This window comes from Paramisgurnus dabryanus, chromosome 16, assembly GCF_030506205.2.
Source record: "Paramisgurnus dabryanus chromosome 16, PD_genome_1.1, whole genome shotgun sequence".
Classification (NCBI taxonomy): domain Eukaryota; kingdom Metazoa; phylum Chordata; class Actinopteri; order Cypriniformes; family Cobitidae; genus Paramisgurnus; species Paramisgurnus dabryanus.
Window position 1 is genome coordinate 5,904,155 of NC_133352.1, and position 15,025 is coordinate 5,919,179.

General features: G+C 39.8%; 1 protein-coding gene across 2 annotated transcripts; it reads left to right on the forward strand.

Moving 5' to 3' along the window:
* Positions 1-459: 459 nt before the first annotated feature.
* Positions 460-14,500, forward strand: znf711 (zinc finger protein 711). Of its 2 annotated transcripts, XM_065249148.2 has the most exons (9): positions 460-616; positions 2,809-2,894; positions 3,013-3,108; positions 3,194-3,682; positions 6,182-6,340; positions 7,802-7,939; positions 8,033-8,164; positions 10,606-10,737; positions 11,000-14,500. In XM_065249148.2, exons 3-9 carry the CDS (start codon positions 3,033-3,035, stop codon positions 12,175-12,177), a joined length of 2,304 nt encoding a protein of 767 aa, XP_065105220.2. In that variant the 5' UTR covers positions 460-616; positions 2,809-2,894; positions 3,013-3,032; the 3' UTR covers positions 12,178-14,500. The 2 variants fall into 2 exon arrangements, with proteins under 2 accessions (XP_065105220.2, XP_065105221.2); XM_065249149.2 differs by lacking the exons at positions 460-616; positions 2,809-2,894; positions 3,013-3,108 and having other exon boundaries at positions 3,575-3,709.
* The last annotated feature ends 525 nt before the right edge of the window (positions 14,501-15,025 follow it).

Here is a 15,025-nt window from a genome sequence, read left to right on the forward strand (position 1 = left end):
AATGGACTGTCATCTGTCAGAATGTGGCCCTTGTGTTGATTGACAGCATGCCAGGGCGAATTGCAGAGATCTTGAATAAAGAAAAAGATCAACACTGCAAATATTGAGTCCGTGCATAAAATTAATGTAATTGTCAATAAACTCCTTTGATATTTATGAAATGCTTGTTATTATACTTTAGTATACTATAGTAACATCTGACCAAAAGATTTAAAAACATTGACTTAGTAAAAAAATGAATATTAGTGTCATTATCAAAAGTTTCGTCCACAGCTTGCTCTTAAATTACTTGGGAAATTAAAAGCAAATGCATTCAGTAAACAGCGCAGAGGTTTGTGTATGAGGTGACGTCAAGTGTCCCGCGCGTTTGCACTACCCCCCTCCCTCTACTGTTGTCGCCGAGCATTCTGATTTGCTCACGTCTTGGCATGAGATGCCTGATTGGCCAAGGCCTCGAAACGAGCTCCGTGATTGGTTTAGGCCTGGAAAACAGTGTTTGGGATTCTCAATGTACAGGCCGCAGTAGTGCTACCGTTGGAAAATTAACTATAATAAATTACGACGCATTCAAGGGGATCCGAAACGCGTCAACTCTCGGAAGGCTGTCGCGGAATAGGTAAAGCGTTCTGGATTTGTGCGGCATGTATACGAAACGGTCGCCGTCGGCCCAGTCGGCCTGGGTGGGCCTGGCGGAGCCTTGTATTGCGTTCAAGCGCGGGGAAGCGCCCTGGGCGCGCTCCTACTAGCGCATAGTCGCGTTTAACTACACCAAACAACGAGCGCGCATTATACTGACGCATTATACAAGCCTATACAGAATAAATGCGGCAAATGTGGTAGTGTGGGGTGTATGTTTCATAATTTATGAATGTGTTTTATTCGTTAATGCGTTAAGATATAGATTAGCTAATGCTATTAGCCTTTAGCATTTAGTAAAATGGCGTATGACAAGATGGCGCAGTAACTCGAATACAGCCGCACAAACATTTCTCTAAATATTATCTTATTTTTACAAATAACATTAAAAGAAATTGTGAAACTTAGTGTTGTACTTTGTGCTGTGTCTAACATTTGACACGATAAAGCGACAACATATACATGTTTTATGATACGCTATCACGCATGGGGTGATATGCGCCATTAGGAAACCTACTATGATGGAGGCTTGTCTCATGAATATTAATGAGATCTAGATGACGTTAACACCATTGTGCAGTTAAAGTAATTTACTTTCTTTCGCTGAACACAGACTGACTTACAAACATATATATATATATACTGGCTCTGCTTTTATTGTAATGCCATTGAATGGTCTTTTATCATCATAAAAAAATCTATAAGACTCCAGTGGGTCTTCTGAAGCAAAACAATGGGTTTGTCTAGAAAAAATATTGATATTTAAAACTTATACTATATTATATAAAACATTGGCCTTTGGGTCTTCTACACTTGCAGAAAAGAGTCGATTTCTGTTCATCTACATTCATTAATGCATGTGGCAGACACATTCATCCAAAAAACGACTTCCAGTGCATTTAGTCTGTACATTGTTTTATCTGTTTTTTTTACATAGGCGTGACCCTTGAACTCTCACATGGCATGACCTAATCATATTGTAAAGTTCTTGCGAGGATGGATACTTCTCACAAAAAGCACGTAATCTTGAGACCTGGACGATATTGACCAGTGTTCATATCTTGGTAATTTTGGGATAAATGGAGGTATATTATAAATATCTCAGTACTTTCTACAATGTGGAATAAACGTTTACATGCAAGTGGAAGCCTTATGTGGGATCTCACAATCACCTTTATTAAAGGGACATTCCACTTTTTTTGAAAATATGTTCATTTTCCAGCTACCCCAGAGTTAAACATTTGATTTTTATCATTTTGGAATCCGTTCAGCTGATCTCCGGGTCTGGCGATAGCACTTTTATCATAGCTTAGCACAATCTATTGAATCTGATTAGACCCATTAGCATAGCGCAAAAAAATAACCAAAGAGTTTCAATATTTTTCCTATTTAAAACTTGACTCTTCGGTAGTAACATCTTGTACTAAGACCGATGGAAAATTAAAAGTTGCGATTTTCTAGGCAGATATGGCTTGGAACTATACTCTCATTCTGGCATAATAATCATTGAGTTTGCTGCTGTAACATGGCTGCAGCAGTTGTAGTGATATAGTGAAATAGCAGGGGACTTTTTTTGGTTATTTTTTAGCGCGATGCTAATGGTCTAATCAGATTCAATGGATTGTGCTAAGCTTTGCTAAAAGTGCTAATGCCAGACCCAGGGATCAGCTGAATGGATTCCAAAATGGTAGGAATAAAAAAGTGGAGTGTCTCTTTAAAACTGCATGATAAAAATAAAATGGCTTTCTGATTGAAACTATACAGCTGGACAACATGCAAGCTGGTCTGAAAGCTTACGTCTGACCTCAGTATACATTTCTGGCAGATCTTATGATGCAAAGAAGGAGGGTCATATCAGAATATAGATGCCATTGTCTCATCCTGTATCCTGTGAAAACATACCGATATAATACCAAAACTCAATATACCATGCCCGGCATTTTGTTTGTGCACTATCCTTTGCACTTCCACATTCGTTGATTCCTGCTTGTGGGAGCTTAATGGTACGCTTGCAAGAAGTCAGAGGTAATACGTCAGAAAATGACTTTTGTGCAGATGACCTGGAAGGCAAGGCTTAGAAATAATAAAACTAAATATTAATATTTTTCTTGTGTTGTTGCTTTGGATTCAAGAGAATAATAACAAAAAATGCTCTGTCTGTATTTCTTTTAGAAACTTTATAAGCAGATGCCAGGTTCACAGATTTCCTTATTGTTTGTGAGACTTGCACGTGAAATGAATCATCATCAAATGTGAAGGTTTGTTTATATTACCATATTTTGTTAATACTTTTGAAACTGCAATTTTTAATAAGTGTATTTGCTTTCAGTTGAATGTGATAATTTTTCGTGCTAATTGTTCTGCGTGCACATACAGGATTGTTGAAGTCATAGATAATGGATCAAGGTGGAGGGATCCTGGAGCTTCACAAGGATCTCAAAATGCCCCATACAATGATAATGCCAGATTTTGGTAAGGAACAGCCACTTAAGATCTTAAAAGTCAAAATTTGTTTGGGGCAGACTTATGTTTGTTTGTATGTATTTGTTTTAAAAAGTTGCCGGGATGGGGGGTATGGCCCACATCGACGGTGACCACATTGTGGTGTCCGTGCCGGAGGCCGTGCTGGTCTCTGATGTGGTGACGGATGAGGGTATCATGCTCGAGGCTGACCTGGAGGCTGAGGTGGTGGAAGGTCCCGACATCTGCCATGAGGACGTCATCACCACTGAGGGAGTCATCATGTCTGAGTCTATCCTGGGGGCGGAGGTAGCCATTGAAGAGGCACTGGGAGGCACTGTCGATCACCACGAGCTGACTGCTGATCTGATTGAGGAGACTGCATCTGATCAGGTGTTTGTGGCTGACCTTATTTCACCTCATGAAGAGAGTCACCTGGATCATGACCTGGTGTCTGGAGAGGTCATGGTAACCGACACGGAGACGGAGATTCATTCACACGACACCGTGACATCTGATGGCAGTATTAAGGAGGAAGATGAGGAGGATGTGAAGAGTACGTCAGAGGACTATCTCATGATTTCCTGTGAGTGGACATCTGCATAATGTCTCAGTAGGTTTGGGAAATGAGATCCGGTTCTATGTCCAAAAAATAACATTTATATAATAAATCAATACATTTTCGTTCTGTTCTGTGTATTTGGACAGGGCGCTCTACTACAATATTCTGGTTGCAAGAACAAACATGCACTTTATACATTTCCAGTGATCAGTCAGATAGAAAGGGCACAAAAATCCAAATTGTTTGTTTTTTTATAGTTTAAAAAGTGCTAGTCAAGTTTAATTTCCTAAGCTTGCTAATATTGTTAAGAAGTCCCCAACAACAATTTTAAATGCATGCAAGGTCAAAATACAAAATTTAATAGTACCTCATTTCTCAAGAGACCCCCAAATGATTCGTGCGAAGCCGTTCATAGTTTCAGTCTGCTTTAACCCCATCTAAGCTAAACAGCAAACAGTATTGTTAGTGCGACTTACTGATAAGACATTGCAGTAAACTAGACATTCAAAACACTCGGGGGTGGGGTGGGGGGGCACATAACATAATAATCAAACATACAGGTTGTGGTTAGAAGATGCATGTTGTTCCAACTGGGTACCATCTTTCATGGCCAAACGTTTAGCAAATCCCTCCTTGAAAAGGTAATTTTAACCACTGATTCTTCACATCTTCATCATTTGGTAGTGAAAAAAACACAAACTTGCCTTTACAGCTGAAAACACAGTGTCTTCCCCACATGATGTTTACACACTAACTAGCGGAAGTGTCTGTGGGCAGGTCAGGGTTTTCGTTTCTCGTGAGCAAGACTGTAGGCGGAGATTATACAAAGGATTGCCTTCATACGTAAGCAGACAACAGGTTGATGATTTGAAAATAATTTGACTCGTAAACACGGTTCTGGGGCCACTCCCTATTTTAGAAGCCAAAATCTTTATATATTATACACTTTTTGGGTCAACTACTGCATATCGTTTACATTGATGGACAGCTTAATGACACTGCAATACAGGTAATTTTCGAAATTGGATCTGTCTGGCACTTCAATCCAATCTTCTATTAAAAACAAGTGTTAAATCCATTAAAAAACTCAGGAAGAGTATCTTTTCAAGGGAAGCACATTCAGCACATATCATTCTTAGACAGCCTTTTTGACAGCCTTATCCCAGAAACCATGTGAAGATTTTTTGAGCAATGTAGTTACACAAAGCTACATATTACTTAAGGGCGATTTATAGTCGTGCGTAGGTCCTACGGCGTAGCAGCGACGGCGTAAGGTTCCGCGTCGTTTTTCATTTATACTTGTGCGGCGTGCAAACACACGCGAAACCGCTGGTTGGCAGTAATCACGCGTGTGACCACAGTAGCAGCAGAAGTCGTCACAGAAGAAGAAGCTAAGCAAGTTAACCCACAAATGAAGAAGAAATAGCAACTTGTTGTGTATATTTTGAGAAGACCAGCAATGATGGAAGTAAATAAACAGCGACTTATGTTGCAGCTTGAGTTCAAACACTCCTCAACTTGGCTCATCTTTGTTTTCTCCGTAGCTACGGCGTAGGACCTACGCACGACTATAAATCGCCCTTTAGACTCATGCAGTTACCATGGGAAACACAGAAACGACATTCTTATAACAGGGTTTCCGCGGAGTCATAAAAAGTCATAAAACGTCTTAAATTTAATAATGAAAATTTTAGGCCATAAAAAGTCATAAAAACATCCAGATTTTCCATACATGGTCATAAATTACATTAGCCACGTCTTAGATTTATATACTCGTTCATTCATTGTTGCCTTTCCCCACAAAAATGCGCTGGCGGCAGCAAACAGACTTGTCGGAAGTACTTCAGAAAACCGTGGTCTCCCGCGAACTCTGAACTCTCGAGGGTCAGCTTAGTTTAACTGAAATCTCCGGGTCTATAACAATGGGAAAGTGTACATTTAACGAGCTATGGTTCGAAGACGATGCGTTTAGTAGTTGGCTCAAGCCGTAGCAAACAATTGGTATCAAGCCTATTGCACACTGTGTAAGAAGGCGCTGGAGCTGTCTAGTTTAGGCATAAAAAGCCTTACGTTCGCATGCAAAGTCAGGAAAGCATAAAGTTGCTGTAAAAGGTCTGCAGCGGGTGCAGGCGATCAGTCAGTTTTGATCGGCTCCGTCACTACCCGGTCCAAGTACAGCACGGGATTCCGTTTGTCTCGTATTAACTTGTTACTGATTTCAATGAAAGTAAAAAAAAAAGACATTTGAAAGGAATTTTAATGTTATTTTTCGTTATTCGTGTAGGTCATAAATTTAAATCATAATGGTCATAAAAAGGTCTTAAAAAGTCTAAAATTTGACTGACTAAACCCTGCAGAAACCCTGTATAAAACGACATAACATTCTTATACAAACCATAAAAGTGCTGACATTTACAAACATTTTTGATAGGTTTGATCTGGAATTTTGTGATTCTTAATCATTAGGTAGTAGATAAATTGCATGTAGGCTGATGTTTTGGCTAATTTTTGGCTTCTGTGCAGTGGATGAAGTTGGGGGGAAGCTCGACATTGGAGATACGCCATTAAAGATCAGCACAGACATGATCCAGGACGACGATGGGTCGAAAGAGGATGAGTTCAGCTCAGAAGTCATTAAAGTTTATATCTTTAAGGCTGAAGGGGATGAAGATGTGGAAATAGGTAAGAGACACAAACCAAAAAAAGAACATAAAAATACATGGTGCACCAATACAACATTTCTGTGCCAATATAAATATTCAATTACCTAGAATGACATCTATTGATACCGATGTCGTAAAATCTGAGTAGTGCAGAGTGTATAAACTGCAATTCTGTTGTCATTGTGACCTAATTCAACATAATTACACAGTATGAATTCTGGTGTTTTTCTGCCCCTTTAACTTTTCCCCAACATTGATGAGTTATCTCGTCAATCAAGAGAAAACGCTTCCCTGCCAATTCCCTGACGAGTTTTTACGGCAATCCATATTTCTGCTATTATCTACTAGGTGGCGCTCTTACCTAACTTATAAAACACTGAATCATACCCTGATTCAAAAACAGTAAAAACTCTGTGTATGTTTTGATTATCGTCCTAAATCAGGTCTCTAACAAAGTCCTTTACAAAAATCCAATTATTTCAGCTTTTTCTCAAAATGTTGTCTTTTTGAAGAAACATATATTCTCTTTTATCACCTCTAATATATGGGTCATAATTGAGAGGTGATGCAAAGAGAACAAATAAAGATAGGATGAAACTTTTTTTTGAAAATAGAGGGTCAGTTCTTTAATTTGATACAGTTTATTTTTATATATTTAAAAAATAACATTTTTGAAAGGCATTAAACTTCTGTGAAAATCATTTAAAAAATGCTTCCGTTGGCTGGAAACGCTTTAAATGCTGGCTGGGAAAGAGTTAATTGGCAGGATATAATAAAAAAATGCAGATACCGATTATAGGCCCATATATTGCTCCATCCCTAAGAAATATCAATACTGAAATAAATCAAGCAGTACAGAAATGATTATTGATAGAAATGCAGATTTGTACTGCTTTTAAATAAATATTATTTATATTCGCTAAGCATCACTATCAGGACATATATCAATGGCTAGTTTGTGGCAACAGTGCTGAAAGTCTTATTATAACTGTGAAACAGATCAGGAGCAGCAGTGTCACATGCTCAAATAAAGTTACATCGATTTATGGTCAAACACTAAACATTGACAAGAAAAATTACACAATACTGTGTTTCACAGTGTCACCTTATGACATTTAGCACTGTGTAAAAATAAATATCTGTTGCCAGGAGCATCTAACGTAAAAGCAACCACCCCATGATTCAAATTGTGTTCAGTGATATTGGGCTGTAAACAAAATTGACTTTAAGCTCGATGTGTTATGTTACTGCAGTCTGCCATTTTGGGCAAATAAAGAAAATCGAAAATATTTCTCAAAATTTTGATTTGTGTGTTACGTTAATGTCCTTTTGCGTATCCCAACTGTATCCTACCAACAATCAGATGCAATCAGATTAAACTGCAGTATAGCTGCACATATGTAGAGCTTATCTACATATAAACATATTAAAGTTTGTTTTTCTTAAAGCAATCCATAATTCTGTTTGCATTCTGGTGTAGGCAGCACAGAAGTGGTATCAGAGAGTGATTTTCCCAATGGGCACGCAGTGTTGGAGTCAGCGGTCTCAGGCAGACTGCCCAGAGAGAAGATGGTCTACATGGCCGTGAAGGACGCCAGTCAGGGAGAGGATGATATCAGTGAGTTACTCTTTTTAAGAAGTCACCCATATGGTCTGTGTGCCTGCAGTGAGCCTAATGTGTTGTTTTTGCTCTACTTTGTTTTGTGTAAAGACTGTTCTGAGATGACTGACCAGGTGTATATGGAGGTGATTGTCGGAGAGGAAGAGGCTCCTGCCATCCAGGAAGTCCAGTCAGAGGATACACCAGTTAACAAGACCTTCGTCCCTGCGGCCTGGGCTTATGGTCCTTTACTTTACTTTCTCTTACCTGGGGTCTGTTGCACCAGCTGGACGTAAAAAGTTGGTTTTAAGCTTAGCTACGTCCGGCCTTTAAACAAATATTTAGGCCTGTTGTACCATCTGAAACTATGACCAGTCCCAGATAGTTGAGACACCATTCACATTACTATGGTTACAAACTTAAATGTACTGACTCTGGCTAATAGATGACAAACGAGAGCGCTTTGTCCTCTCACACCTTTACCAGTGCGCTCTCCCTCAAGATGCGTGCGTCACGTGCAGATCTACACCATCAAACCTTTCAATAAGTTCTCAGCTCTGTCTTCATGAATATGTTAGTATTGTATAAGGAGCATAGACTGTAAAAAAAGATAGACAACGCCTGTTCGCTCTCTTCCATTGGTGAAAAGTGAAGCCGCCAGTGTCCTGATACGGTGCTGACATCTTGGGTCTTGAGGCTGGGCAGCATAGATATGTATAAAGGCTAGATGGCTTACCGCTGAGTCCCTAATGGCATCACCTGGCGGCCATCTTACCACAGGGCGCTCGCTCACTCGTAGCATTGAGTTTAATGGTGAAGGTACTTTTAAATGACCATAACTTGCTCAATTTTCTACCGATTTTCAAACGGTTTGGTTTTTTACAAACGTTATTAACGTGGCTATAATACAGGATGCTTTGACATGTTTCATGAATTTTTTATATATTTTTAGTATAGGTATGCAGTGTCATAGTTACATCTTTGACGTTTATAACAAACCAAACCGTTTGAAAATCGGTAAAAAATTAAGCAAGTTATGGTCATTTAAAAGTACCTGCATCATTAAAACTCAATGCTAGGAGTGAGCGAGCGCCCTGTTGTAAGATGGCCGCCAAAATGCAGACGTTCCACTCAATTGGCCAGCAGCGCGGGCGAGCCATCTAGCCTTTATACATATCTATGCTGGGCAGTAGTTAGCAGGAAGTAAAGCCGCGAAATCAAATCATGGGGGAGGCGGGGTTTATTACCTATACTAGGACCAGTCACTTGGGGGCGATCAAGACATTTTGGCTTCACTTTTCAGGGCTTGTACGGCACGCTTGATAAGGAGATATAAGAATTTATTGGTGCGATCTCTGATCACGCTTTCATGCCTAAAAGGCCACTGCTCGGGTCGCCTGTACATGAGAATTGCCCAAATTTCAATCATAGAAATAAGTCAAGAATTTAAACTTAATACTTTCAGCCCTATCCGGACAGTAATTGTTTCTCATGGGGACGTAAGGTATTTTCAACATTTACAAAGGGTTGTCAGTGATTTTATTGCCAACCGAATCCAGTTTTTCTCCGACCACCCGCGTAACAATCCTCGGCTGAATTACAGACTGTTATTTGACAAAATGGTCGAGTGGTAATTTAATTGCCTTTCGAATTCAGATCTCTCAGTGGGATCAATGCAAAAGTCATTCTGCACATCTGTTCAGACCACTGAAAAGCACCATATGGCCACATGGATTAAAAAAACTGCATGTTGTGTTTACTTGTGTTATCTTTTATTTATATTTAAATTTGTTTGAAGATATGAAACAATAAAGTGTGACAAACATGCAAAAAATAAAAATCTGGAATGGGGCCAACACTTTTTCACACCGCTGTAAACAAAATCACGAAAACGTTTAAAATATCTATTAGCAGCAAGTGCAAAACCAAGTGCTGAATGCAATTTGAAAATGTATTCAATTACACAACAGTATTCCATATACATATAATCAAGTATCCGGGTCGTGTTAAGGATCATGTAGCCTAATTAACCACACATATGCGGCTCGTTTCCAGGTGTTTTCAATTATAAACTCACACATCCACCGCAAATTTATCTTCATCTGAAGTTTTCGCAGAGGAAGCATGCAAATATATTTTTACAAACATCCCCATGAGAAACAATTTCCGCCCGAATAGGGCTTTTGACTACACGTGGTCTCAGACGTGCGCTACGCCTAGATGGTTCAACAGGTGTAAATTCTAGGTATGATGTAAAACACATTTTATGTCCAGGCTATTCTTACAACCAAGTGTACGCCCAGCTCGTGCAACAACTGTCCCCTGGGCTGAAAGCAATGAGAAAAGTTGTTTCATCCCAAACATGAAAACCATCAACAATCTCCTACTGATGTTGTTTACAAACCTTTGATGTAAAATGGCCATAGAAGCTGACAATGCAAACAGTGTTTTGCTCTTAAAGGAGAAATGTGAACTTGTATGACAAAATGTTGAACGCATTCTCATTTGTAAGTCATTTTGGTGAGAGTCTCTATATGTACACGTTTGTTGAATGCTTCTCCACAGACAATAGACAGAAAGACAGAATGTGGAGTCAAATTTACAATAAGCCTTCTGCTTTACGTTTAGTCCATGTATATCACAAGCTAGTCCAAGCAGCTCACCTGTGATGGTTTTTCCTACAGGCAGCGGTTTAGAGAGTAAGAATGGCACTGCTACCCCATACCTGCAGATCACAGACAGCATAAACACCAGCCGAGCTCTCAAACAGAGGCTGAAGAAGAAGAGGAGGGGAGAGTCACGCCAGTGCCAGACCGGTATGACAAATCAGTGTTTGCTTTTGTAATCTTTTATGTAATAGGTTGCTCCATATCTGTAATGTCTTTCCATTTCGGCTGTTGTTGCTTAGGACAGAAACCATGTTAATAACTACTCTTGTGGCTACAGCACGCACAGCAATTTAATGCTCGTTAGGTCATTGAAAAACATTTAGTCCCCATGATATCCTGCCCCGTCTTTTTCCTGTTTTTTTTTTTAAAAAGTTGACTTCTCAGTACATTCCCTTTCTTTGTGTTCTAGCTGTTATTATTGGTCCTGATGGACAGCCCCTCACCGTCTACCCCTGCCACATCTGCGGCAAGAAGTTCAAGACGCGAGGCTTCCTCAAACGGCACATGAAGAACCACCCGGACCACGTTTTTAAGAAGAAGTACCAGTGCACCGACTGTGACTTCACCACCAACAAGAAGGTGAGTTTCCACAACCATCTGGAAAGCCACAAGCTCATCATCAAGAACGAAAAGATCCCAGAGTACACGGAGTACACGCGCCGCTATCACGAGGCAAGCCCTCTCGGCTCCAACAAACTCATCCTGCGCGACAAGGAGCCCAAGCTGCACAAGTGTAAGTATTGCGAGTACGAGACGGCCGAACAGGGTCTCCTGAACCGCCATCTGCTGGCTGTGCACAGCAAGAACTTTGCGCACGTTTGCGTGGAGTGCGCCAAGGGCTTCCGCCACCCATCGGAGCTCAAGAAGCACATGAGGACCCACACGGGCGAGAAGCCCTTCCGTTGCCAGCACTGCGACTTTCGTTGTGCCGATCAGTCCAACTTAAAGACTCACATAAAGAGCAAACACGGCACAGACCTTCCCTTTAAGTGTGGACAGTGCCCACAGGCCTTCGCCGATGACAGAGAGCTCCAGAGGCACACGGAGATCTTTCAGGGCCACAAGACTCACCAGTGTCCGCACTGCGACCACAAGAGCACCAATTCCAGCGACTTGAAGCGTCACATCATCTCGGTGCACACCAAAGACTTCCCGCACAAGTGCGACGTGTGTGAAAAGGGCTTCCACAGACCCTCAGAACTGAAAAAGCACGCCGAGACTCACAAGGGAAATAAAGTACATCAGTGCCGACACTGTGATTTTAAGATATCAGACCCCTTCACGCTCAGCAGGCACATCTTGTCCGTTCACACCAAGGACTTGCCGTTCAAATGCAAGCGTTGCAAGCGTGGTTTCAGGCAACAGAACGAACTGAAAAAGCACATGAAGACGCACAGCGGTCGCAAGGTCTACCAATGCCAATATTGCGAGTACAACACTACGGACGCTTCGGGTTTCAAGCGGCACGTCATATCCATTCACACTAAGGACTATCCTCACAGGTGTGACTACTGCAAAAAGGGTTTCAGGCGACCTTCGGAAAAGAACCAACATATCATGCGACATCACAAGGAAACCGTAATGTAATGTTCACTTAGCCTCAGTCATGAGCAAATGTAATACTCTACAGATACACATGACATACAGTATAGATGCCTACATTTAACAACCTGTATTGTTGTTTAATCTGATTCAAAAAACTGGTGGTCCCGGTCAAAAGTCTCACACTTTTCCGCAAAGCAAATCGCTCATTCAGGGTCTTAAATGTTTATATTTTTATACCCACATACCGCTTAAATGCTGCAAGCGAACCATGATCAATATATGAAAAAAATGATTTAACCTCTAAATGATCATTTTTGTCTATACACTCACCCTCACGATGCTTTAAGGCTGCTCCTCCCTTCATGCAGTGAAAGCATACTGGGACCTTAAGCTGTCGAGCACCATAATGAACAAAAAAAGCTTTTAATCAATTTTAACGATGATTCCAGATATTCTTAAGTTGTGCTTTGTGTAATGACAAGCAAATCTTATTTGCATTCGTATTGACGCATCTTTATCATGCACAGTGTGGTAAGTTTTTAAATGTAAAAGTGTTCATAGTTTTAACTTTCAAAGCTCAACAGCTCCTGGTCACTTTATACTTCCATTGTCAATCAAAGAGCATTATTAACATTTTATTTTAGTATTTTATTCGAATAAGATGAAGGAGAGTAAATAATCACAGAATTCTCATCTTTCAGTCTGGTGTACTCCTCAGTCAACGTTTTTTACCATTTTTGGTAAAATTTTTACCTAGTATGTCCAGGTTTTACTTAAAACCATTTCAAAGCCAGCCATGATGTTTATCTGAGCAACTATTTGAAATGGTATGATTCAAAGCTTTAAAGTTTTTATCGGCTCGCACATCATTCGCTCTTTGTAGTCCTGGTGTGTCTTGAGAGCTCGGTCTAGTTTATCAGATGAACATTGTATGTTTGATGTGAAGACCACTACAGATTCGATGTTTATGTAGTCAACTCGTGGCAAACATGCACATACGGCCAATTATTTTGGATCTCTTCTTTTGGGAGTCATGCCTTACATGTAATGTATTTTCTTGCACTGAATACAGTAAATAGAAATCATTTGTGTATATTTTTAACAAGTTTCAATAATGCTATGATAGAAGATGTATACATTAACAAATGCAAATCACAGCAAGAGCACCTTTTGATTTTATAATGTCACGTATTTATTTATTAGTGGGTGGGCGTACATAGGCACACAATGTCCTAAACCAAAAGCCATCCGTCGTTCTGCCAGTATTTACTTGTAAAAGACCTCAGCGATTGAAAGAGGCAAGCCTTGATTTCTAGCTGTTAAATGTTAACACAATCGTAGTGAACAGCAGTGTGCAGAAAACAAACTATTTTAATGTGAGGAGGAGAGCGACTGCACTTTCTGTTAAACATGCGCTTTTATTGTCTGCCATTCCAATGAAATAAAATCATCACTTCAGTGTTGTCATGTAAAAACATTTGTTAAGATGCCTCTCATTAAAAAGACTGGTTTGTGTTTTATGACATTGTGGTCGAGCGATAAGGGAATGAGTTACAGGAACGTTATGTTTTTGAAATAATCCTGTTTTCCAAAATAACAAAACGCTACTGTTCGGTTGTTTCGTTTTCTGGATGAACAGAAATATTTCAGCATAATGCTTATAAACAATCTTGCTTCTGTAATTTAGGTATGTTCACAAATACATTGGGTGTATTAAATAAGAAACGATCAAAGAAAACGTTCAAGTCATGAAGTACCATCAAAGAAATCATACAAGGCACCTTATTTATGGACATCATTACATGTTGTTTTCAGACTTTGGGCTTCGTTGATGAAACGACCAAAGTGTATTTGTGTGTAATTGTTTTTTTAATGTAATTGCATCAAAATGGATGCAGCAGCTTTGATAAGAATGATTTTATGAATGAGTTACACACAGTTACACAGCTCGTGTATCATGAATTAAGTCCATTGTTTTTGTGGCCCTTTGAATTACCCCAAGCATTGTTTGAAGCCCGTCTGTATAAGCAGTTGTTTGGCAGACACCTGCACCAAAATGTGTGCGAGCGGTCTAGATGATGCTGTGTTTGTAACAGACTATCATTCTTGTGAATGAAAATTTCATGTCATTTGTTTATGATGATGGTGACAGATGGACAACTGGTGAAGAGGATAAAAATAAATATGTCCTTTAAAAAATGTTTTTGCTTTCAGAAATTGTTTCGCACTCAGGTATTTCCGTGACATTTTTCAACTAGCACTTTTTCAGATGTAAGAATTAACGGATTCTAAATAAAACAAATGAAGCTCATTTTAATCTGCTCATTATAAATGTTGTATTATGTCATTAAAGTGGTTGGTTTTATGTGGTTTTGCCGCTTTTAATAATGAATACATGAATAATTGAATGTGCTGCTGGTTGTTTTTCCTCTGTTCTTTATCCTGTGCATTGATTTTCGCTCCATTCATTATGGGGTATTTAACAAAAAAGCAATTATTATTGAAGTTTATTTAATTACATTTGTAAAGGGCATGTTCATGTAATCCACCAGTCAGCACATAAAGGTCTCTATAGCTGTACCTCACCTCTGTCCCGGGACACCCCATTGCCTCACTCTCTGCTGGTACATTTATACCAGTTAAAGGGACACAAGGCAGCATTTTTATGTTAATAAATAATCTTCGTAAGTCGGTATATGGTTAAATGACTCATTACATGACGAATGAAGACTCTCTCGCCCGCCCCTACCGTCTGTAGGAAGAATACCCCACTTGCAAGTTCGCTGTATCCGACCCGGTGTCCTTCAGTCTCGTATAGTCTTAGATATAGAACGCATTTACTCCCAGACACTAGGGGGAGCGAGTAGAGAAATAATACTCAGACTTGCCT